We start from the raw sequence: 26,111 nt of genomic DNA, 5'->3' as shown, positions 1-26,111 counted from the left end.
TGTGCCCTCTCACTAGCTGTACCCTCTCTTACTAGCTGTACCCTCTCTCACTAGCTGTGCCCTCTCACTAGCTGTACCCTCTCTCACTAGCTGTACCCTCTCTCACTAGCTGTACCCTCTCTCACTAGCTGTGCCCTCTCTCATTAGCTGTACCCTCTCTCTCACTAGCTGTGCCCTCTCTCACTAGCTGTACCCTCTCTCTCACTAGCTGTACCCTCTCTCACTAGCTGTACCCTCTCTCACTAGCTGTACCCTCTCTCTCACTAGCTGTACCCTCTCTCTCACTAGCTGTATCCTCTCTCACTAGCTGTACCCTCTCTCACTAGCTGTACCCTCTCTCTCACTAGCTGTGCCCTCTCTCTCACTAGCTGTACCCTCTCTCACTAGCTGTACCCTCTCTCACTAGCTTTGCCCTCTCTCATTAGCTGTACCCTCTCTCTCACTAGCTGTACCCTCTCTCACTAGCTGTACCCTCTCTCACTAGCTGTACCCTCTCTCTCACTAGCTGTACCCTCTCTCACTAGCTGTACCCTCTCTCACTAGCTGTACCCTCTCTCACTAGCTGTACCCTGTCTCTCACTAGCTGTACCCTCTCTCTCACTAGCTGTACCCTCTCTCTCACTAGCTGTATCCTCTCTCACTAGCGGTACCCTCTCTCACTAGCTGTACCCTCTCTCACAGGCTGTACCCTCTCTCACTAGCTGTACCCTCTCTCTCACTAGCTGTACCCTCTCTCTCACTAGCTGTATCCTCTCTCACTAGCTGTACCCTCTCTCACTAGCTGTACCCTCTCTCACTAGCTGTACCCTCTCTCTCATTAGCTGTACCCTCTCTCTCATTAGCTGTACCCTCTCTCATTAGCTGTACCCTCTCTCTCACTAGCTGTACCCACTCTCACTAGCTGTACCCTCTCTCACTAGCTGTACCCTCTCTCTCACTAGCTGTACCCTCTCTCACTAGCTGTACCCACTCTCACTAGCTGTACCCTCTCTCACTAGCTGTACCCTCTCTCTCACTAGCTGTGCCCTCTCTATCACTAGCTGTACCCTGTCTCACTAGCTGTACCCTCTCTCACTAGCTGTACCCTCTCTCATTAGCTGTACCCTCTCTCACTAGCTGTACCCTCTCTCTCACTAGCTGTACCCTCTCTCACTAGCTGTACCCTCTCTCATTAGCTGTACCCTCTCTCTCACTAGCTGTACCCTCTCTCTCACTAGCTGTACCCACTCTCACTAGCTGTGCCCTCTCTCTCACAGCTGTGCCCTCTCTCTCACTAGCTGTACCCTCTCTCACTAGCTGTACACTCTCTCACTAGCTGTGCCCTCTCTCTCACTAGCTGTGCCCTCTCTCTCACTAGCTGTGCCCTCTCTCTCACTAGCTGTGCCCTCTCTTACTAGCTGTGCCCTCTCTCACTAGCTATACCCTCTCTCACTAGCTATACCCTCTCTCTCACTAGCTGTACCCTCTCTCTCACTAGCTGTACCCTCTCTCTCACTAGCTGTACCCTCTCTCTCACTAGCTGTACCCTCTCTCACTAGCTGTACCCTCACTTGCATCCCCTCATTATGTTGGGCCCCCACTTACTATCTGAGCTTTACTCACTATTTTTGTCCTTCACTCTTTGTGCCTCCCCTGTAGCTTCCTGAGCGCTACTTATGCTGGCATTTACCTCCTCTATTATTCCCCACCAGTTTACGTTACCCCTCTCCCTATTTGAGCTCCTTCTCCATTAGATTTCCCTTCTACAGTCTCATTCTGCCCTGATTTGGTTTAGAAGCCCAGGCGCAATCATTTGGAGGAGATGAATGAGATAATTGCATTTATTTGCTGCTCTAGAATCTAGGTCAGGATTTGCTGTACTGAGACTCCCAGGGCTGCACTATCAGTTCTTGGGCTATAAATCTTAATGTGATTGCTAATGTATTGGGGAGATTACTAATGCTCTCTGTATTGTGTGACGTTACCTGCCACCCACAACTGGCACCCGGCACCATACCCTGGGGACATTTATGTAATAAGCAGGCACTTTGGGTAACTGGTTAAAAGAAAATATCAAAAGCTCAATTTTCTGTATTTTTTCAAAAAAATTATTTTTAGGGCACACAGCCAGGCTATTGAGTAATTTCCCAAAATGATACACCCCTACAGATGTGTAGGCAGCCCAGGCCCTCTGCAATTAGCTACACTAAATACAATAAAATATGGGCATATGTCCCTTAGTAATAATATTGTACATATATACAGTATATTTGTCTTTTGCAGCATTGGGTTTTCAGGCAACAGTATATGTACAAATAAAACAGCAATGCAGTAGAAAAGTGTAGGGAAGGGTGACTGCTGCCATCTAAAAAGATTAGCACATTTTATTGAAGAGATTTTACTTTTATTTTATTAAAAAATGTAGAAGAGAGGTGCTCAGCAGACAGAACATCTCTGGAGTATTTACCCTAAATAATGTTGCTGATATGAAATCTTAGCATTGCATTGCATTACGATACAATTCTAAAATGATATGAGAGGGTATTAGCCACTTATCCTTCTTTAAATGTGAAATAAACAGACACTTCTGAGTTTTGTCTGACCCTATACACATGCCATAGATAAATAACTAACAACTAGATTACGAGTGTTGATCGCTATAGGGATTTTAATGACCGCCACAAAAGCGGCGTTATTTCACCTTCCTATAGCGCTGGTATTACAAGTTTGTAAAAAGCAGGCTTGCGCAAGTGAAATGGTTGCTTTGAGCTCCATACCGCACCGAAAACAAGCGCTGCTTTGATGTACTCGTGCACGATTTCCCCATAGACATCAATGGGGAGAGCCAGCAAAAAAAAAAGCCTAACACCTGCGATCGCGGAAATAAAAGCTCCGTAATGCAGCCCCATTGATGTCTATGGGGAAAAAGAAAATAATGTTTAAACCTAACACCCTAACATAAACCCCGAGTCTAAACACCACTAATCTGCTGCCCCCAACATCGCCGCCACTTACATAAAGTTATTAACCCCAAATCTGCCGCCCCCAACATCGCCGCCACCTACATAACACTATTAACCCCTAATCTGCCGCTCCCAATGTCGCCGCCACTATACTAAAGTTATTAACCCCTAAACCTCTGGCCTCCCACATCACTACCACTAAATAGATCCATTAATCCCTAAACCTAACCCTAACCCCCCCTAACTTTAACATAATTAAAATAGAGCTAAACTAAAGTTACAATTATTAACTAAATAATACCTATTTAAAACTAAATACATACTTACCTGTGAAATAAAACCTAAGCTAGCTACAATATAACAAATATAACATTGTAGCTAGCTTAGGTTTTATTTTTATTTCACAGGTAAGTTTATTTTTATTTTAACTAGGTAGACTAGTTAGTAAATAGTTGTTAACTATTTACTAACTACCTAGTTAAAATAAATACAAACTTAGCTGTGAAATAAAACCTAACCTACCTAAAATTGCAAAAAATAAGAAACAAATGATCAAAAATAAGAAAGAATTACACCTAATCTAATAGCCCTATCAAAATAAAAAAGCTCCCCAAAATAAAAAAAAACCTAGCCTACAATAAACTACCAATGTCCTTTTGTGGGGCATTGCCCCAAAGAAATCAGCTCTTTTACCTGTAAAAAAAATACAACCAACCTCCCAACAATAAAACCCATCACCCCCACAACCAACCCACCCAAATAAAATAACTATCTAAAAAAACCTAAGATCCCCATTGCCCTGAAAAGGGCATTTGTATGGGCATTGCCCTTAAAAGGGCAATTAGCTCTTTTACATGCCCAGACCCTAAACTTAAAATAAAACCCACCCAAAAAACCCTTAAAAAAACCTAACACTAACCACCGACGATCCACTAACAGTTCTTGAAGTCCTGCTTGAAGGATCCATCCAGCCGGCAAAGTCATAATCCATGCGGCAAGAAGTCTTCATCCAGGTGGCCTCTTCAATCTTCATCCAACTGGCGAAGTCCTCATCCAGGTGGCAAGAAGTCTTCATCCAGACAGCATCTTCTTTCTTCATCCATCCGGCGTGGAGTGGGTCCATCCTGAAGACATCCAGGGTGGAGCATCTTCTTCAAACGGTATCTGCCTACACTGGAACTTCAATGCAAGTGACGTCATCCAAGATGGCATTCCTTGTATTCCTATTGGCTGAAAGATTTAAATCAGCCAATAGGATTAGAGCTGCTAAAATCCTATTGTGGGTTTTACTGTTGGGGGGGACTGTATTTTTTTACAGGTAAAAGAGTTGATTTCTTTGAGGCAATGCCCCACAAAAGGCCCTTTTAAGGGCCATTGGTAGTTTATTGTAGGCTAGAGTTTTTTTTTTTATTTTGATAGGGCTATTAGATTAGGTGTAATTCTTTTTTATTTTTGATAATTGGTTTCTTATTTTTCGTAATTTAATTTTTTTTTGTAATTTTGTTATTTTATTTTTTTGTAATGTTAGGAGTAGTGTAAGGATTTTTTTAATGTGTAGTTTAGTTTAATTTAATTGGTAGTTAGTTTAATTGTAGTTTAATAATTATCTTAGTTTAATTGTTAGTTTAAAATTATTTTTTTAATTTGACTGGTAAGTTTTAATTTAATTTAAGATAGGGAAATTGTAATCCACCTTCCCATTGCTGGATATTAACAATATTTTATTTTTTGCCCCTAACATGTAACATGACCTTTGGTATCACTGCAGTTTGTATATGATGGTTATACACACGTCACAAGCGCGACTCAGTGCAGATAGATATATCTGCATCATCACTTCAACAGACCCAAAGTGCATGATAAAAAAAGACACAAACACTTTACTATAAATGTTATAGATTGCAAATGTGATTATTAGAAATAAAATTAAACTGATCGTGTAGTTTTGCAGCTGGAATTATCTACACAAGGCCCATCTGAAGACATTATGTTACACTGCTTGTAGGAAACACTTTGTGACATAATCTACACAAGGCCCATCTGAAGACATTATGTTACACTGCTTGTAGGAAACACTTTGTGACATAATCTACACAAGGCCCATCTGAAGACATTATGTTACACTGCTTGTAGGAAACACTTTGTGACATAATCTACACAAGGCCCATCTGAAGACATTATGTTACACTGCTTGTAGGAAACACTTTGTGACATAATCTACACAAGGCCCATCTGAAGACATTATGTTACACTGCTTGTAGGAAACACTTTGTGACATAATCTACACAAGGCCCATCTGAAGACATTATGTTACACTGCTTGTAGGAAACACTTTGTGACATAATCTACACAAGGCCCATCTGAAGACATTATGTTACACTGCTTGTAGGAAACACTTGTGACATAATCTACACAAGGCCCATCTGAAGACATTATGTTACACTGCTTGTAGGAAACACTTTGTGACATAATCTACACAAGGCCCATCTGAAGACATTATGTTACACTGCTTGTAGGAAACACTTTGTGACATAATCTACACAAGGCCCATCTGAAGACATTATGTTACACTGCTTGTAGGAAACACTTTGTGACATAATCTACACAAGGCCCATCTGAAGACATTATGTTACACTGCTTGTAGGAAACACTTTGTGACATAATCTACACAAGGCCCATCTGAAGACATTATGTTACACTGCTTGTAGGAAACACTTTGTGACATAATCTACACAAGGCCCATCTGAAGACATTATGTTACACTGCTTGTAGGAAACACTTTGTGACATAATCTACACAAGGCCCATCTGAAGACATTATGTTACACTGCTTGTAGGAAACACTTTGTGACATAATCTACACAAGGCCCATCTGAAGACATTATGTTACACTGCTTGTAGGAAACACTTTGTGACATAATCTACACAAGGCCCATCTGAAGACATTATGTTACACTGCTTGTAGGAAACACTTTGTGACATAATCTACACAAGGCCCATCTGAAGACATTATGTTACACTGCTTGTAGGAAACACTGTGTGACATAATCTAACACAAGGCCCATCTGAAGACATTATGTTACACTGCTTGTAGGAAACACTGTTGTGACATAATCTACACAAGGCCCATCTGAAGACATTATGTTACACTGCTTGTAGGAAACACTGTGTGACATAATCTACACAAGGCCCATCTGAAGACATTATGTTACACTTGCTTGTAGGAAACACTTTGTGACATAATCTACACAAGGCCCATCTGAAGACATTATGTTACACTGCTTGTAGGAAACACTGTGTGACATAATCTACACAAGGCCCATCTGAAGACATTATGGTACACTGCTTGTAGGAAACACTTTGTGACATAATCTACACAAGGCCCATCTGAAGACATTATGTTACACTGCTTGTAGGAAACACTTTGTGACATAATCTACACAAGGCCCATCTGAAGACATTATGTTACACTGCTTGTAGGAAACACTTGTGACATAATCTACACAAGGCCCATCTGAAGACATTATGTTACACTGCTTGTAGGAAACACTTTGTGACATAATCTACACAAGGCCCATCTGAAGACATTATGTTACACTGCTTGTAGGAAACACTTTGTGACATAATCTACACAAGGCCCATCTGAAGACATTATGTTACACTGCTTGTAGGGAAACACTTTGTGACATAATCTACACAAGGCCCATCTGAAGACATTATGTTACACTGCTTGTAGGAAACACTGTGTGACATAATCTACACAAGGCCCATCTGAAGACATTATGTTACACTGCTTGTAGGAAACACTTTGTGACATAATCTACACAAGGCCCATCTGAAGACATTATGTTACACTGCTTGTAGGAAACACTTTGTGACATAATCTACACAAGGCCCATCTGAAGACATTATGTTACACTGCTTGTAGGAAACACTTTGTGACATAATCTACACAAGGCCCATCTGAAGACATTATGTTACACTGCTTGTAGGAAACACTGTGTGACATAATCTACACAAGGCCCATCTGAAGACATTATGTTACACTGCTTGTAGGAAACACTGTGTGACATAATCTACACAAGGCCCATCTGAAGACATTATGTTACACTGCTTGTAGGAAACACTTTGTGACATAATCTACACAAGGCCCATCTGAAGACATTATGTTACACTGCTTGTAGGAAACACTTTGTGACATAATCTACACAAGGCCCATCTGAAGACATTATGTTACACTGCTTGTAGGAAACACTTTGTGACATAATCTACACAAGGCCCATCTGAAGACATTATGTTACACTGCTTGTAGGAAACACTTTGTGACATAATCTACACAAGGCCCATCTGAAGACATTATGTTACACTGCTTGTAGGAAACACTTTGTGACATAATCTACACAAGGCCCATCTGAAGACATTATGTTACACTGCTTGTAGGAAACACTTTGTGACATAATCTACACAAGGCCCATCTGAAGACATTATGTTACACTGCTTGTAGGAAACACTTTGTGACATAATCTACACAAGGCCCATCTGAAGACATTATGTTACACTGCTTGTAGGAAACACTTTGTGACATAATCTACACAAGGCCCATCTGAAGACATTATGTTACACTGCTTGTAGGAAACACTTTGTGACATAATCTACACAAGGCCCATCTGAAGACATTATGTTACACTGCTTGTAGGAAACACTTTGTGACATAATCTACACAAGGCCCATCTGAAGACATTATGTTACACTGCTTGTAGGAAACACTTTGTGACATAATCTACACAAGGCCCATCTGAAGACATTATGTTACACTGCTTGTAGGAAACACTTTGTGACATAATCTACACAAGGCCCATCTGAAGACATTATGTTACACTGCTTGTAGGAAACACTTGTGACATAATCTACACAAGGCCCATCTGAAGACATTATGTTACACTGCTTGTAGGAAACACTTTGTGACATAATCTACACAAGGCCCATCTGAAGACATTATGTTACACTGCTTGTAGGAAACACTTTGTGACATAATCTACACAAGGCCCATCTGAAGACATTATGTTACACTGCTTGTAGGAAACACTTTGTGACATAATCTACACAAGGGCCCATCTGAAGACATTATGTTACACTGCTTGTAGGAAACACTTTGTGACATAATCTACACAAGGCCCATCTGAAGACATTATGTTACACTGCTTGTAGGAAACACTTTGTGACATAATCTACACAAGGCCCATCTGAAGACATTATGTTACACTGCTTGTAGGAAACACTTTGTGACATAATCTACACAAGGCCCATCTGAAGACATTATGTTACACTGCTTGTAGGAAACACTTTGTGACATAATCTACACAAGGCCCATCTGAAGACATTATGTTACACTTGCTTGTAGGAAACACTTTGTGACATAATCTACACAAGGCCCATCTGAAGACATTATGTTACACTGCTTGTAGGAAACACTTTGTGACATAATCTACACAAGGCCCATCTGAAGACATTATGTTACACTGCTTGTAGGAAACACTTTGTGACATAATCTACACAAGGCCCATCTGAAGACATTATGTTACACTGCTTGTAGGAAACACTTGTGACATAATCTACACAAGGCCCATCTGAAGGACATATATGTTACATCTGCTTGTAGGAAACACTTTGTGACATAATCTACACATGGCCCATCTGAAGACATTATGTTACACTGCTTGTAGGAAACACTTTGTGACATAATCTACACAGAGCCCATCTGAAGACATTATGTTACACTGCTTGTAGGAAACACTTTGTGACATAATCTACACAAGGCCCATCTGAAGACATTATGTTACACTGCTTGTAGGAAACACTTTGTGACATAATCTACACAAGGCCCATCTGAAGACATTATGTTACATTGCTTGTAGGAAACACTTTGTGACATAATCTACACAAGGCCCATCTGAAGACATTATGTTACATTGCTTGTAGGAAACACTTTGTGACATAATCTACACAAGGCCCATCTGAAGACATTATGTTACACTGCTTGTAGGAAACACTTTGTGACATAATCTACACAAGGCCCATCTGAAGACATTATGTTACACTGCTTGTAGGAAAACACTTTGTGACATAATCTACACAAGGCCCATCTGAAGACATTATGTTACACTGCTTGTAGGAAACACTTTGTGACATAATCTACACAAGGCCCATCTGAAGACATTATGTTACACTGCTTGTAGGAAACACTTTGTGACATAATCTACACAAGGCCATCTGAAGACATTATGTACACTGCTTGTAGGAAACACTTTGTGACATAATCTACACAAGGCCCATCTGAAGACATTATGTTACACTGCTTGTAGGAAACACTTTGTGACATAATCTACACAAGGCCCATCTGAAGACATTATGTTACACTGCTTGTAGGAAACACTTTGTGACATAATCTACACAAGGCCCATCTGAAGACATTATGTTACACTGCTTGTAGGAAACACTTTGTGACATAATCTACACAAGGCCCATCTGAAGACATTATGTTACACTGCTTGTAGGAAACACTTTGTGACATAATCTACACAAGGCCCATCTGAAGACATTATGTTACACTGCTTGTAGGAAACACTTTGTGACATAATCTACACAAGGCCCATCTGAAGACATTATGTTACACTGCTTGTAGGAAACACTTTGTGACATAATCTACACAAGGCCCATCTGAAGACATTATGTTACACTGCTTGTAGGAAACACTTTGTGACATAATCTACACAAGGCCCATCTGAAGACATTATGTTACACTGCTTGTAGGAAACACTTTGTGACATAATCTACACAAGGCCCATCTGAAGACATTATGTTACACTGCTTGTAGGAAACACTTTGTGACATAATCTACACAAGGCCCATCTGAAGACATTATGTTACACTGCTTGTAGGAAACACTTTGTGACATAATCTACACAAGGCCCATCTGAAGACATTATGTTACACTGCTTGTAGGAAACACTTTGTGACATAATCTACACAAGGCCCATCTGAAGACATTATGTTACACTGCTTGTAGGAAACACTTTGTGACATAATCTACACAAGGCCCATCTGAAGACATTATGTTACACTGCTTGTAGGAAACACTTTGTGACATAATCTACACAAGGCCCATCTGAAGACATTATGTTACACTGCTTGTAGGAAACACTTTGTGACATAATCTACACAAGGCCCATCTGAAGACATTATGTTACACTGCTTGTAGGAAACACTTTGTGACATAATCTACACAAGGCCCATCTGAAGACATTATGTTACACTGCTTGTAGGAAACACTTTGTGACATAATCTACACAAGGCCCATCTGAAGACATTATGTTACACTGCTTGTAGGAAACACTTTGTGACATAATCTACACAAGGCCCATCTGAAGACATTATGTTACACTGCTTGTAGGAAACACTTTGTGACATAATCTACACAAGGCCCATCTGAAGACATTATGTTACACTGCTTGTAGGAAACACTTTGTGACATAATCTACACAAGGCCCATCTGAAGACATTATGTTACACTGCTTGTAGGAAACACTTTGTGACATAATCTACACAAGGCCCATCTGAAGACATTATGTTACACTGCTTGTAGGAAACACTTTGTGACATAATCTACACAAGGCCCATCTGAAGACATTATGTTACACTGCTTGTAGGAAACACTTTGTGACATAATCTACACAAGGCCCATCTGAAGACATTATGTTACACTGCTTGTAGGAAACACTTTGTGACATAATCTACACAAGGCCCATCTGAAGACATTATGTTACACTGCTTGTAGGAAACACTTTGTGACATAATCTACACAAGGCCCATCTGAAGACATTATGTTACACTGCTTGTAGGAAACACTTTGTGACATAATCTACACAAGTCCCATCTGAAGACATTATGTTACACTGCTTGTAGGAAACACTTTGTGACATAACTACACAAGGCCCATCTGAAGACATTATGTTACACTGCTTGTAGGAAACACTTTGTGACATAATCTACACAGAGGCCCATCTTAAGACATTAGTTTACACTGCTTGTAGGAAACACTGTTGTGACATAATCTACACAAGGCCCATCTGAAGACATTATGTTACACTGCTTGTAGGAAACACTGTGTGACATAATCTACACAAGGCCCATCTGAAGACATTATGTTACATTGCTTGTAGGAAACACTTTGTGACATAATCTACACAAGGCCCATCTGAAGACATTATGTTACACTGCTTGTAGGAAACACTGTGTGACATAATCTACACAAGGCCCATCTGAAGACATATGTTACACTGCTTGTAGGAAACACTTTGTGACATAATCTACACAAGGCCCATCTGAAGACATTATGTTACACTGCTTGTAGGAAACACTTTGTGACATAATCTACACAAGGCCCATCTGAAGACATTATGTTACTCTGCTTGTAGGAAACACTTTGTGACATAATCTACACAAGGCCCATCTGAAGACATTATGTTACACTGCTTGTAGGAAACACTTTGTGACATAATCTACACAAGGCCCATCTGAAGACATTATGTTACACTGCTTGTAGGAAACACTTTGTGACATAATCTACACAAGGCCCATCTGAAGACATTATGTTACACTGCTTGTAGGAAACACTTTGTGACATAATCTACACAAGGCCCATCTGAAGACATTATGTTACACTGCTTGTAGGAAACACTTTGTGACATAATCTACACAAGGCCCATCTGAAGACATTATGTTACACTGCTTGTAGGAAACACTTTGTGACATAATCTACACAAGGCCCATCTGAAGACATTATGTTACACTGCTTGTAGGAAACACTTTGTGACATAATCTACACAAGGCCCATCTGAAGACATTATGTTACACTGCTTGTAGGAAACACTTTGTGACATAATCTACACAAGGCCCATCTGAAGACATTATGTTACACTGCTTGTAGGAAACACTTTGTGACATAATCTACACAAGGCCCATCTGAAGACATTATGTTACACTGCTTGTAGGAAACACTTTGTGACATAATCTACACAAGGCCCATCTGAAGACATTATGTTACACTGCTTGTAGGAAACACTTTGTGACATAATCTACACAAGGCCCATCTGAAGACATTATGTTACACTGCTTGTAGGAAACACTTTGTGACATAATCTACACAAGGCCCATCTGAAGACATTATGTTACACTGCTTGTAGGAAACACTTTGTGACATAATCTACACAAGGCCCATCTGAAGACATTATGTTACACTGCTTGTAGGAAACACTTTGTGACATAATCTACACAAGGCCCATCTGAAGACATTATGTTACACTGCTTGTAGGAAACACTTTGTGACATAATCTACACAAGGCCCATCTGAAGACATTATGTTACACTGCTTGTAGGAAACACTTTGTGACATAATCTACACAAGGCCCATCTGAAGACATTATGTTACACTGCTTGTAGGAAACACTTTGTGACATAATCTACACAAGGCCCATCTGAAGACATTATGTTACACTGCTTGTAGGAAACACTTTGTGACATAATCTACACAAGGCCCATCTGAAGACATTATGTTACACTGCTTGTAGGAAACACTTTGTGACATAATCTACACAAGGCCCATCTGAAGGACATTATGTTACACTGCTTGTAGGAAACACTTTGTGACATAATCTACACAAGGCCCATCTGAAGACATTATGTTACACTGCTTGTAGGAAACACTGTGTGACATAATCTACACAAGGCCCATCTGAAGACATTATGTTACACTGCTTGTAGGAAACACTTTGTGACATAATCTACACAAGGCCCATCTGAAGACATTATGTTACACTGCTTGTAGGAAACACTTTGTGACATAATCTACACAAGGCCCATCTGAAGACATTATGTTTACACTGCTTGTAGGAAACACTTTGTGACATAATCTACACAAGGCCCATCTGAAGACATTATGTTACACTGCTTGTAGGAAACACTTTGTGACATAATCTACACAAGGCCCATCTGAAGACATTATGTTACACTGCTTGTAGGAAACACTTTGTGACATAATCTACACAAGGCCCATCTGAAGACATTATGTTACACTGCTTGTAGGAAACACTTTGTGACATAATCTACACAAGGCCCATCTGAAGACATTATGTTACACTGCTTGTAGGAAACACTTTGTGACATAATCTACACAAGGCCCATCTGAAGACATTATGTTACACTGCTTGTAGGAAACACTTTGTGACATAATCTACACAAGGCCCATCTGAAGACATTATGTTACACTGCTTGTAGGAAACACTTTGTGACATAATCTACACAAGGCCCATCTGAAGACATTATGTTACACTGCTTGTAGGAAACACTTTGTGACATAATCTACACAAGGCCCATCTGAAGACATTATGTTACACTGCTTGTAGGAAACACTTTGTGACATAATCTACACAAGGCCCATCTGAAGACATTATGTTACACTGCTTGTAGGAAACACTTTGTGACATAATCTACACAAGGCCCATCTGAAGACATTATGTTACACTGCTTGTAGGAAACACGTTGTGACATAATCTACACAAGGCCCATCTGAAGACATTATGTTACACTGCTTGTAGGAAACACTTTGTGACATAATCTACACAAGGCCCATCTGAAGACATTATGTTACACTGCTTGTAGGAAACACTGTGTGACATAATCTACACAAGGCCCATCTGAAGACATTATGTTACACTGCTTGTAGGAAACACTTTGTGACATAATCTACACAAGGCCCATCTGAAGACATTATGTTACACTGCTTGTAGGAAACACTTTGTGACATAATCTACACAAGGCCCATCTGAAGACATTATGTTACACTGCTTGTAGGAAACACTTTGTGACATAATCTACACAAGGCCCATCTGAAGACATTATGTTACACTGCTTGTAGGAAACACTTTGTGACATAATCTACACAAGGCCCATCTGAAGACATTATGTTACACTGCTTGTAGGAAACACTTTGTGACATAATCTACACAAGGCCCATCTGAAGACATTATGTTACACTGCTTGTAGGAAACACTTTGTGACATAATCTACACAAGGCCCATCTGAAGACATTATGTTACACTGCTTGTAGGAAACACTGTGTGACATAATCTACACAAGGCCCATCTGAAGACATTATGTTACACTGCTTGTAGGAAACACTTTGTGACATAATCTACACAAGGCCCATCTGAAGACATTATGTTACATTGCTTGTAGGAAACACTTTGTGACATAATCTACACAAGGCCCATCTGAAGACATTATGTTACACTGCTTGTAGGAAACACTTTGTGACATAATCTACACAAGGCCCATCTGAAGACATTATGTTACACTGCTTGTAGGAAACACTTTGTGACATAATCTACACAAGGCCCATCTGAAGACATTATGTTACACTGCTTGTAGGAAACACTTTGTGACATAATCTACACAAGGCCCATCTGAAGACATTATGTTACACTGCTTGTAGGAAACACTTTGTGACATAATCTACACAAGGCCCATCTGAAGACATTATGTTACACTGCTTGTAGGAAACACTTTGTGACATAATCTACACAAGGCCCATCTGAAGACATTATGTTACACTGCTTGTAGGAAACACTTTGTGACATAATCTACACAAGGCCCATCTGAAGACATTATGTTACATTGCTTGTAGGAAACACTTTGTGACATAATCTACACAAGGCCCATCTGAAGACATTATGTTACATTGCTTGTAGGAAACACTTTGTGACATAATCTACACAAGGCCCATCTGAAGACATTATGTTACACTTGCTTGTAGGAAACACTTTGTGACATAATCTACACAAGGCCCATCTGAAGACATTATGTTACACTGCTTGTAGGAAACACTTTGTGACATAATCTACACAAGGCCCATCTGAAGACATTATGTTACACTGCTTGTAGGAAACACTTTGTGACATAATCTACACAAGGCCCATCTGAAGACATTATGTTACACTGCTTGTAGGAAACACTTTGTGACATAATCTACACAAGGCCCATCTGAAGACATTATGTTACACTGCTTGTAGGAAACACTTTGTGACATAATCTACACAAGGCCCATCTGAAGACATTATGTTACACTGCTTGTAGGAAACACTTTGTGACATAATCTACACAAGGCCCATCTGAAGACATTATGTTACACTGCTTGTAGGAAACACTTTGTGACATAATCTACACAAGGCCCATCTGAAGACATTATGTTACACTGCTTGTAGGAAACACTTTGTGACATAATCTACACAAGGCCCATCTGAAGACATTATGTTACACTGCTTGTAGGAAACACTTTGTGACATAATCTACACAAGGCCCATCTGAAGACATTATGTTACACTGCTTGTAGGAAACACTTTGTGACATAATCTACACAAGGCCCATCTGAAGACATTATGTTACACTGCTTGTAGGAAACACTTTGTGACATAATCTACACAAGGCCCATCTGAAGACATTATGTTACACTGCTTGTAGGAAACACTTTGTGACATAATCTACACAAGGCCCATCTGAAGACATTATGTTACACTGCTTGTAGGAAACACTTTGTGACATAATCTACACAAGGCCCATCTGAAGACATTATGTTACACTGCTTGTAGGAAACACTTTGTGACATAATCTACACAAGGCCCATCTGAAGACATTATGTTACACTGCTTGTAGGAAACACTTTGTGGCTTTTTCATGTGTTTCCTTTTTATCAGTCTATAAAATAATCTGACCCCACATTGCACCGGATCAGTTAGGTCACCATACAAACTCTGCTGTTGATGAGAGGGCAGGGATGTTCTGTAAACAGAGGAATCCCTGAGCACAGGGGCTTGAAATTCACATCAGAGCTGTCGTTTTTCCAAACCAAGCTCCTCTGGGAATTCCCCAACAAGCAGTTCATCCTGCAGTATTATCCAATCTTGTTATCTGGGGAAATCACACAATGTGCTAAAATTACACCTTTCATTTCCAGAACAACCATCAATGTGTTACACAGTTTAGCCAGTCCCTTATAGAGCCACAGTGTATTAGTTACAGTGGCATGTTTATTTATGGGCTCAGTCCCTGCTAGGGTCACAGTGTACTAATGGCAGTGACATGTGTATGTGTTTATTCCCTGCTATGGTCACAGTGTACTAATGGCAGTGACATGTTTATGTGCTCAGTCCCTACTACAGCCACAGTGTATTAATGACAGTGACATGTTTATGTGCTCAGTCCCTGCTAGGGCCACAGTGTATTAATGACAGTGACATGTTTATGTGCTCAGTACCTGCTAGGGCCACAGTGTACTAATGACAACAACATGTTTATGTGTTCAGTCCCTGCTAGGGTCACAGTGTACTAATGACAGTGACATGTTTATGTGCTTAGCCCCTGCTAGGGTCACAGTGTACTAATGACAGTGACATGTTTATGTGCTTAGTCCCTGCTAGGGTCACAGTGTACTAATGACAGTAATATGTTTATGAGCTCAGTACCTGCAAAAATCACAGTGTACTAAGACAGTGACATGTTTATGGGCTCAGTCCCTGCTAGGGTCACACTGTACTAATGACAGTGACATGTTTATGTGCTCAGTCCCTGCTAGGGTCACAGTGTACTAATGACAGTGACATGTTTATCTATGGGCTCAGTACCTGCTAGTGCCTCAGTGTTCTAATGACAGTGACATGTTTATGGGCTCAGTCCCTGCTAGGGTCACAGTGTACTAATGACAGTGACATGTTTATGTGCTTAGTCCCTGCTAGGGTCACAGTGTACTAATGACAGTGACATGTTTATGTGCTTAGTCCCTGCTAGGGTCACAGTGTACTAATGACAGTAATATGTTTATGAGCGCAGTACCTGCGAAGGTCACAGTGTACTAAGACAGTGACATGTTTATGGGCTCAGTCCCTGCTAGGGTCACACTGTACTAATGACAGTGACATGTTTATGTGCTCAGTCCCTACAAAATGGGATTAAAGGGCCACTGTAAGTAAATATTTTCTATGCCTGTTACTAACTAACTACCCCAAATACGCTTTTTATCAATAGCATTTCATTAATATATCTCTACCGTATATCAGAAATCTTGTCTGCAAATTTAATTGTTTTCCAAACCCACTCCTTGGGCATCCTTTGCTCTGTACCAATCCGTTTACAATACCTAGGTTTCAAAATGGCGCTTTAAACACAATTTCATTGGTTTAAGTATTTTGAACACACAGTGCTGAAAATAGTGGGCAGGATAACGTGACATCATCGGGGAATAAAAGATATAACTTTTATAACGTTATGAAACTTCGTTTTGGAGAAAATATAGGTCAGTAGGTTTTAATTAATGTTTATTAACTTTAATATGTTAGTTGTTTAGCTTAAAAATTATAACAGAAAGTAATCCTTTAAGCTTTTTGAGTGTTTCATTCTTCTCCTGTTCTGTAAATTCTATCTTATTTATTCCAGCAGCGAGACATTTATGGTCTTTAGACTCTGGTTAGATATAGAATTAGATTATGCATCCTCCTGATAAGTGAATGAATATATTATCAGTAGTGATGTCGCAAATAGTTCGTCGGCTAATAGTTCCCGGCAAACATAGCATGTTCGTGTTCGCCGCGGCGGGCGAACATATGCGATGTTCGGTCCGCCCCCTATTCGTCATCATTGAGTAAACTTTGACCCTGTACCTCACAGTCAGAAGACACATTCCAGCCAATCAGCAGCAGACCCTCCCTCATCCTCCTACCTCCTGGACAGCATCCATTTTAGATTAATTCGGAAGCTGCATTCTTAGTGAGAGGAGGGACAGTGTAGCTGCTGCTGATTTTATAGGGAATTGATAGCTAGGCTAGTGTATTCACTGTCCACTACAGTCCTGAAGGACTCATCTGATCTCTGCTGTAAGGACAGCACCCAAAAAGCCCTTTTTAGGGCTAGAACATCAGTCTGCTTTTTTTTTAATTTCCTGTGTAATCTAATTGCAGTTGCCTGCCTGCCAGAGTGTGTGTCAGGCTCACAGCGTATACTGTGCCCACTTGCCCAGTGCCACCACTCATATCTGGTGTAACAGTAGTGTAAATTTAAAAAAAACAACACTTTTTTGACTGTGAAATAATAGCAGACAGCTGCCAGTACCCAAGATGGTCGCCAACAAGGCAGATGGGGAGGGTTAGAGAGCTGTTTTGGGGGGGATCAGGGAGGTTGGGGGCTAAGGGGGGATGCTACACCACAGCATATGTAAATATGCTTAAAAAAATAAAAAATGTTAAAAACCTTTTATTTTAGTACTTGCAGACTTTCTGCCAGTACTTAAGATGGCGGGGACAATTGTGGGGTGGGGGAGGGAAGGGAGCTGTTTGGGAGGGATCAGGGGGTCTGATGTGTCAGGTGGGAGGCTACAAACTACCTAATTAACCCCTTCACTGCTAGCCATAATACACGTGTGATGCGCAGTAGCATTTAGCGGCCTTCTAATTACCAGAAAGCAACGCCAAAGTCATATATATCTGTTATTTCTGAACAAAGGGGATCCCAGAGAAGCATTTACAAACATTTGTGCCATAATTGCACAAGCTGTTTGTAAATAATTTCAGTGAAAAACCTAAAATTGCGAAAAAATGTAATCTTTTTTTAAATTTGATCGCATTTGGCTGTGAAATGGTGGCATTAAATATACCAAAATGGGCCTAGATCAATACTTTGGGTTGTCTACTACACTACACTACACTACACTTAAGCTAAAATTAACTCTACAAGCTCCCTACATGCTCCCTAATTAACCCCTTCACTGCTGGGCATAAAACACGTGTGGTGCGCAGTGGTATTTAGCAGCCTTCTAATTACCAAAAAGCAACGCCAAAGCCATATAAGTCTGCTATTTCTGAACAAAAGGGATCCCAGAGAAGCATTTACAACCATTTATGCCATAATTGCATAAGTTGTTTGTAAATAATTTCTGTGAGAAACCTAAAGTTTGTGAAAAAGTGAACAATTTTTTTTTATTTGATCGCATTTGGCGGTGAAATGGTGGCATTAAATATACCAAATTGGGCCTAGATCAATACTTTGGGTTGTCTACTACACTACACTTAAGCTAAAATTAACTCTACAAGCTCCCTACATGCTCCCTAATTAACCCCTTCACTGCTTGGCATAAAACACATGTGGTGCGCAGTGGCATTTAGCAGCCTTCTAGTTACCAAAAAGCAACGCCAAAGCCATATATGTCTGCTATTTCTCAACAAAGGGGATCCCAGAGAAGCATTTACAGCCATTTATGCCATAATTGCATAAGTTGTTTGTAAATAATTTCTGTGAGAAACCTAAAGTTTGTGAAAAAGTGAACAATTTTCTTTTATTTGATCGCATTTGGCGGTGAAATGGTGGCATGAAATATACCAAAATGGGCCTAGATCAATACTTTGGGATGTCTTCTAAAAAAATATATATACATGTCAAGGGATATTCAGGTATTCCTGACAGATATCAGGGTTCCAATGTAACTAGCGCTCATTTTGAAAAAAAGTGGTTTTGAAATAGCAAAGTGCTAATTGTATTTATTGCCCTATAACTTGCAAAAAAAAGCAAAGAACATGTAAACATTGGGTATTTCTAAACTCAGGACAAAATTTAGAAACTATTTAGCATGGTTGTTTTTTGGTGGTTGTAGATATGTAACAGATTTTGGGGGTCAAAGTTAGAAAAAGTGTGTTTTTTTTCCATTTTTTCCTCATATTTTATAATGTTAGGTGATTTATACCCTTTATGGATAAAAAACCAGACTCTGTATCAACTATGTAATTTTCCATGGGAGTTTTGCCATGGATCCCCCTCCGGCATGCCACAGACCAGGTGTTAGTCCCCTTGAAAAAACTTTTCCATCACTATTGTGGCCAGAAAGAGTCATTGTGGGTTTTAAAATTCGCCTGCCTATTGAAGTCTATGGCGGTTCGCCCGGTTCGCGAACATTTGTGGAAGTTCGCGTTCGCCGTTCGCAAACCCAAATTTTTAGGTTTGCGACATCACTAATTATCAGTTCTTGCAGACAGCACAGACATATTACCTGACCTTATTTTTACATCTATGAATGAAGAGTTCATCTTTATCCTACCATAGTTTGAAAGCGCTGCAGGTTTTGGGGAAAAATCAGGAACTGTTACAAAGTAAATAGTTCTTTCGCTCATGATCATGGCTAATGGTCAACAGAAATCTTAATTGCAATTACAGCTCAAATAAACGGTAGGATTATGCACCATATTTCCATCATCTAGACATGTTCATAAGTCAGACAGTGGGCTAAGGGGCTGGACGTTTCAGATAGAGCCTGTTTTATCTGCCTAAAGATCTCGTAATGAAAGGACATAGCAGAAGATCAGGCCCTCGTCTGTACACACTGCACAACTGATTTGGTGTTTGCACCCTCACATTGTATGGTGTAGAACTTGGTTTTAGAGTCTTCCAGAAAGCTGAAGCTAATTAGTTTCAGCTGAAGGGGTTTATCATCTACTGGGCAGAATCAGGCTTTATCATGTCTGCATTTCCTGGAGTGCTGAGGTCTCTATATTCAAATACATTGATATAATGTAATGTTCCAATCTAAAGTAAATTAAAACGAATGCTGTAATCCTCACTAACTCTTTTGTGAAAAAAGTCATAAAATAAATTAAATTTCTAAACATTCCAGGACCTCTTCTGTAAATCAGATTTTGGTGCATCATCTCAGCCAATCAGAGGCTGCGGCTGCCAAGTAATTATGTTTAATGGATAAAATGCTGATTCCCGCAGACAATGAGCTCTCTATAGCACGGTGCTTTAAACTTTTTGTGCCAGTGCAATGACATGAGTTACCCGCTCAATCTGAATATGGTTAGCATTAAAATGCCTGAGATGTAATATAAAACAAATTCACCGCTAAGCTTTTTGACTTGTTAGCCAATAAATAAACGTTCATGATTCAGACAGAGCTCTGTATTTATAACAAAGGAGGAAGAGGTTCATTTCACAACAGAAGTACATTGGATTTTTTTTATACACTGTCTGGATTATGAAAATGTTGACTTCCGTCTTCCTTGGTATCTTTAAGAGGAATCTCTATAATAAATCAATGACCCCTGACTAGAGTCAATTGCTTTAATAATCTACATGCCCAGAACATTGACATTTGAATTGTAGCAATTCATCTTTCCCTTCATATTTGTTTTTCATTGAAACCAGTTTCTACTATTGACTGTTTGAATGTCCCAGTTCCCTGTTTTGAATATAACATTACATTTAAAAGAAAATATTTCAAATAGCTAAATTAAACATTTGAATATTGATTTTCCTAGAGGAGCACTATGAAGTAACGTTAGAATATTATATAGACTTCCTATTTAAATGCTCTGATAATCAAATGTCACATTCAAAATAGAAACCTGTAACGTTTGTTTGCAATGAATGATAGTTTGTAAAATCATCAGTTACAGCAGACAGATAAAAAAGACTTTAAGAAAGGTTATGACATATTCCCCTAGCATACCTTGTAAAGGAGATGTGAATGACCCAGTAAAAACATCTCACAACTCAGTGTTCAGATTAGTAGCTTAAAGAGACCTGCTCTAGAGAAAGCAATGAATTGTCTATATCATCTTTGGCGTCCATTGCCATCCATTACAATTTATTGTATGAAAAGGGATTACGGCTGCGTTTATTTTACACTTTCCAAATTCATTGGAAGCTTCACTAGCCACATTATTAAGTAGCCAAATGAAGTATACAACATAACAGGAAGTCTGTATGATTCCGGTTTTATTCTGGGGACTCGGCACGCCTAAACGGCCAAAGCAAACGTAAATCATGCGACTATTCAGTTTGGTATTGATGGTGATGTCTAATTTGTTTTCTTCACTTAAATAAGTATAACAATTCATAACATGAGCAGATAATAAAGTCATTTCATGCTGTGCGATTATTATTCACATTTTTAAAACATTCTAATAATTACATTTTATAGTTTAAGAATGGAACTTAAGATATAAATGAAGTGTTCATGTAATCTGATATATCACCTTTTTTATACCAGGAAGTGTTTGTGTTATGCGCATTTAAACTTAGCACAGTGTAAGTCATAACATTTAAAGACCACAAGTAACCACAGTTTTTTAATTAAATAACTGCAAAATCATGAAAAAACCTGCATAAAAAAGATTCTTGTGCATTTGATACTGCAGTTCAGACGTTCTCAATACAAAGTATCGGAGGGTTTTTGCAAAGTCATGAGAAATATTAGAAAAACAAAACTGTGTTGTTGTATTTGGTAAAATGGCCTCAGATTACAAACTGCAGAGATTGTGACGCACCTGAATTGGAACAAATCACTTTGGCTGAATGTAACACACTTAAACCTGTTTCTTTTTTTAAGACGTTTTTACAAAAATTGCCGTTATTTAAGGGTTAAAGCATTTACCGCTCATTTTTTTTTTGTGCTAATTAAAAATAAATTGATCTGTTTCTATTACATTTTTAACTAATGCAAGATACTCTCAGGCTTTATGGGAGTGCCAGTGATGTCACCACATACGCACTTGGTGACATCACAAAGGGGGCAGAACTAGGAATCTCACTCTAGCTGCTAAGGGAGCTGGATGGGGGGAGGTTTTTCAAACCCATCAATATCAGCTCCCTTAGCAGTTACAACCCTCAAAGACCCCTCATTTGAAAGGGATTTTACAGAGAGGATGTTAAAAAAAGCACAAACACAACACATGGGGATTTGGTTAGGAATGGGATATTACTTATTATTTTTTTAATGTAACCAATAATATCAAATCATAACATGCACAATAAATAAAATACTAATTAACTTGTGAAATGAGCATGTGCAAAAACTATTAACTATACAAAAAAGCTGCACAAACAAACAAGTAGAAATGACGCACAAACAATGAGCTTTTAACAGGTTTAGGGTACAAAATAAAAAATCCTTTAAGAACAACCAGAAATGAGTATTTGAAAATCCATCTGACGTACTTTGAGAGGAAATTGCTTAAAAAACAATGACTGTGTTTGAGTTGATATTGTTGGTTGTTAACTTGAAGCTGTAAAGTGCCAACATTCCCCAACTGGATAATATAAGGGATATTGGCTTCTGTATTACACCCTTCACATGTGCTTTACTTTCCCATTTTACAACTGCATGAAGATTTCATTGGGAGTTAGGTATAATCCTTCCATTAATTTTTATTTAACCTCCAGCAGCTTAGTCGTTTTTAGAGGAATGCTAGCTTTTAAGGTTGCTTAGCAACTCTAATGAGATGGTGTAATAGACTTGCACTTCCAACCTTCACCTGTGATCGACTCAGCTCCCATATACACGCACACATGCATTTAAATATGTACTAAATGTACTCATTCTCATCTGTCATACTACTGTACATTTAGTCAATATATTTGCATGCAGAGTCTTAAAAATATATTTACTGATAAATTATGAATTATTACTTTATTCTATAAATTAGGAATCATGAATATATATAATATTTCAGTATTTAATATATTAAATATTCAAATTGATAGGTACCTCATAAACAAAATATTACAGTCAACATAATTATTCATTTTCATATTTTATTGAGTATTTGTGTGTGTTTTTTCACATTTTTAAATTTCAGCCTTAAAAAGGATATTTTTTAACACCTAGCAGACAAAGTTAAGACCATTAACCACTGCATATAATAAGCAAAAAGATGTTATTAGCTTATAGCCATGGTTTGGGCCAAAAGAAAATCAGATTGCATTGTCAACTTCCTGATTCTGTTGCTGTATTTAACATCTGGCCACAAAATAATGACAAGGACGTGAAAGTGATTACATACTGTACATTTATTATAATGTATGTGTCTGACTGCGGTGTAACTAACTGGATTTAAAACCAGCTTTTAGTTTTAAAATCTCTGTCATTGGCCAAAAGTCAATCATTGATAGAACTTTATAGAAAAGGAATAAAAAAAACTATAGAAAATGTAATTTATGTTTCAAATCACACAGCACAATATTGTTAATTTCATTTCAATCTAGAAAATATTTTCACTGTTAAAATAAAATGATTTCATTGTGTGGTGAAACATGTAACACTTTCTTACAGAACAATGACCATGAGGAATTTGGAATATAAGATGCAAAACAATTAGCAGCAACTCAAGTAAAAAGGAAACTTAAATGCCTAAAAGGCCATGTTTAAATTGTTTTGTTCTTTGCTAAATCTCTACTTATATGAATCTTAGCACTGTTACCTATAACTTAAAGGGACATGAAACCCAAATTTTTTCTTTCATGATATAGAAAGAACATGCAATATTTATCAACTTTCTAATTTACTTCTATTATCAAATTTGTTTCATTCTCTTGATATCCTTTGCTGAAAAGCATATCTAGATATGCTCAGAAGCTGCTGATTGGTGGCTGTACATAGATGCCTCGTGTGATTGGCTCACCCATGTGCATTGCTTTTTCTTCAACAAGGGATAATTAAAGAATGAAGCAAATTAGATGATAGAAGTAAATTGGAATGTTATTTAAAATTGTATTCTCTACCTGAATCATGAAATAAAAAAATTGGGTTTAGTGTTCCTTTAATTATCACAATTCACTGCATGGAGAGAAATCACTTTTTTTTTACCATTATATTAGATTACGAAGTAAAGGAAGATGAAGGAAAACAGAAGCCCATATTGTCTGTAGTGCTGCATAACAAAATATTTAGCTCTCAAGGTAAAATGAGCCTTTCAGAAATTCTTTGAGGGATCTTGCAGTAGGGATGAAACTTGTTAGATAATCTCACTAGACAAGAGGTATTTAGCGACTTGGGGCGCTAAATCCTAATTCTTTAGCTACTTATATGCGGCTATACTGCATATAAGAAATACAAATACTCGTAAATTTAACAAAAACTCAAAAAATCCCTACAAATATTGACAAATTGTAGTTTCTAGAAGGCGTTTTCTTGCACCATATTTTATTTTATCAACACAAGAGACTTATTTTATCTACTAAACTTCCAGTAGAAAGCCTGTGGTAACTAAACACCACTTCTCTTATACACAAACTGTTCATTAAACATTTTATTAACATTTAATTATCATCTATATATCTAGTGAATTTGAAAGACAGAAACAGCTTATTTTATAAACAAAATGACAGGCACTATATCGACACCCAGACATTACTTAACCGCAATCCACATTTGCAAACACTTTCTTCAGTACTATAAAAAGAACATATATATACTGTATATGTTTTAACACTTGCTGTACTGGATAACATTTATGAGTATCTAAATACTATAATGAGTAACCTACATACAGCACATAAAGGAGACATAAAGAATAAAAACAAGAATATAGAATAATTACCCGCAGTGAAGGTTTGTTTCCGTTTCTTGTCCTGTACAGCTGCCGTAAAGAGAAGGGTTTACTCATGTTTAGAGATTGATTAAATACATTATTATATTTTTGCTCCAAAGCTTCCTAGGATTTTATACTGAATCTCTGTAAATAACTAAAGAGGGGTAGGAAGTGGAATTCCCCAGCTTGTTTCCCCTGAGATCTGCCGCAAAGGGATTTTCTAAACGCAGCATTCAGGGATTAACTGCAAATTGCCAAAAGTCTTTACTATTACACAGTGAGAAGAAAGATGTTTTATCAGAAAGAACTGAGGCCAAAACATTTGTCTTTCTTGGCTTAAAAAAACAAAAACAAATTTTTAGTCTTTACTTGAAAACTAAAGGAACATTATAAATGTGATATGAAGCAATAGGAGGAGTTATAGAGAGGGTTATATGGTGCAATAGGAGGGGTTATAGGGAGGGTTATATGGTGCAATAGGAGGAGTTATAGGGAGGGTTATATGGTGCAATAGGAGGAGCTATAGGGAGGGTTAAATGGTGCAATAGGAGGAGTTATAGGGAGGGTTATATGGTGCAATAGGAGGAGTTATAGGGAGGGTTATATGGTGCAATAGGAGGAGTTATAGAGAGGGTTATATGGTGCAATAGGAGGGGTTATAGGGAGGGTTATATGGTGCAATAGGAGGAGTTATAGGCAGAGTTATATGGTGC

The 26,111-nt window shown here is 38.6% G+C and overlaps 1 protein-coding gene across 3 annotated transcripts in view; it reads right to left on the bottom strand.

Moving 5' to 3' along the window:
• The window catches only part of NTNG1 (netrin G1), a 397,703-nt gene that overhangs the window by 130,334 nt on the left and 241,258 nt on the right, over positions 1-26,111 (bottom strand). For 2 of the 3 annotated variants that reach the window (XM_053693777.1, XM_053693778.1), the window contains exon 6: positions 25,408-25,446. In XM_053693777.1, coding sequence (XP_053549752.1) covers positions 25,408-25,446 — 39 coding nt within the window. Of the gene's footprint in view, positions 1-20,081; positions 20,145-25,407; positions 25,447-26,111 lie in introns of all 3 variants that reach the window. The other variant, XM_053693779.1, reaches the window with a different exon arrangement.

This window comes from Bombina bombina, chromosome 10 (assembly GCF_027579735.1).
Source record: "Bombina bombina isolate aBomBom1 chromosome 10, aBomBom1.pri, whole genome shotgun sequence".
Lineage (NCBI taxonomy): Eukaryota > Metazoa > Chordata > Amphibia > Anura > Bombinatoridae > Bombina > Bombina bombina.
This window is presented reverse-complemented; position numbering and strand designations above follow the sequence as displayed.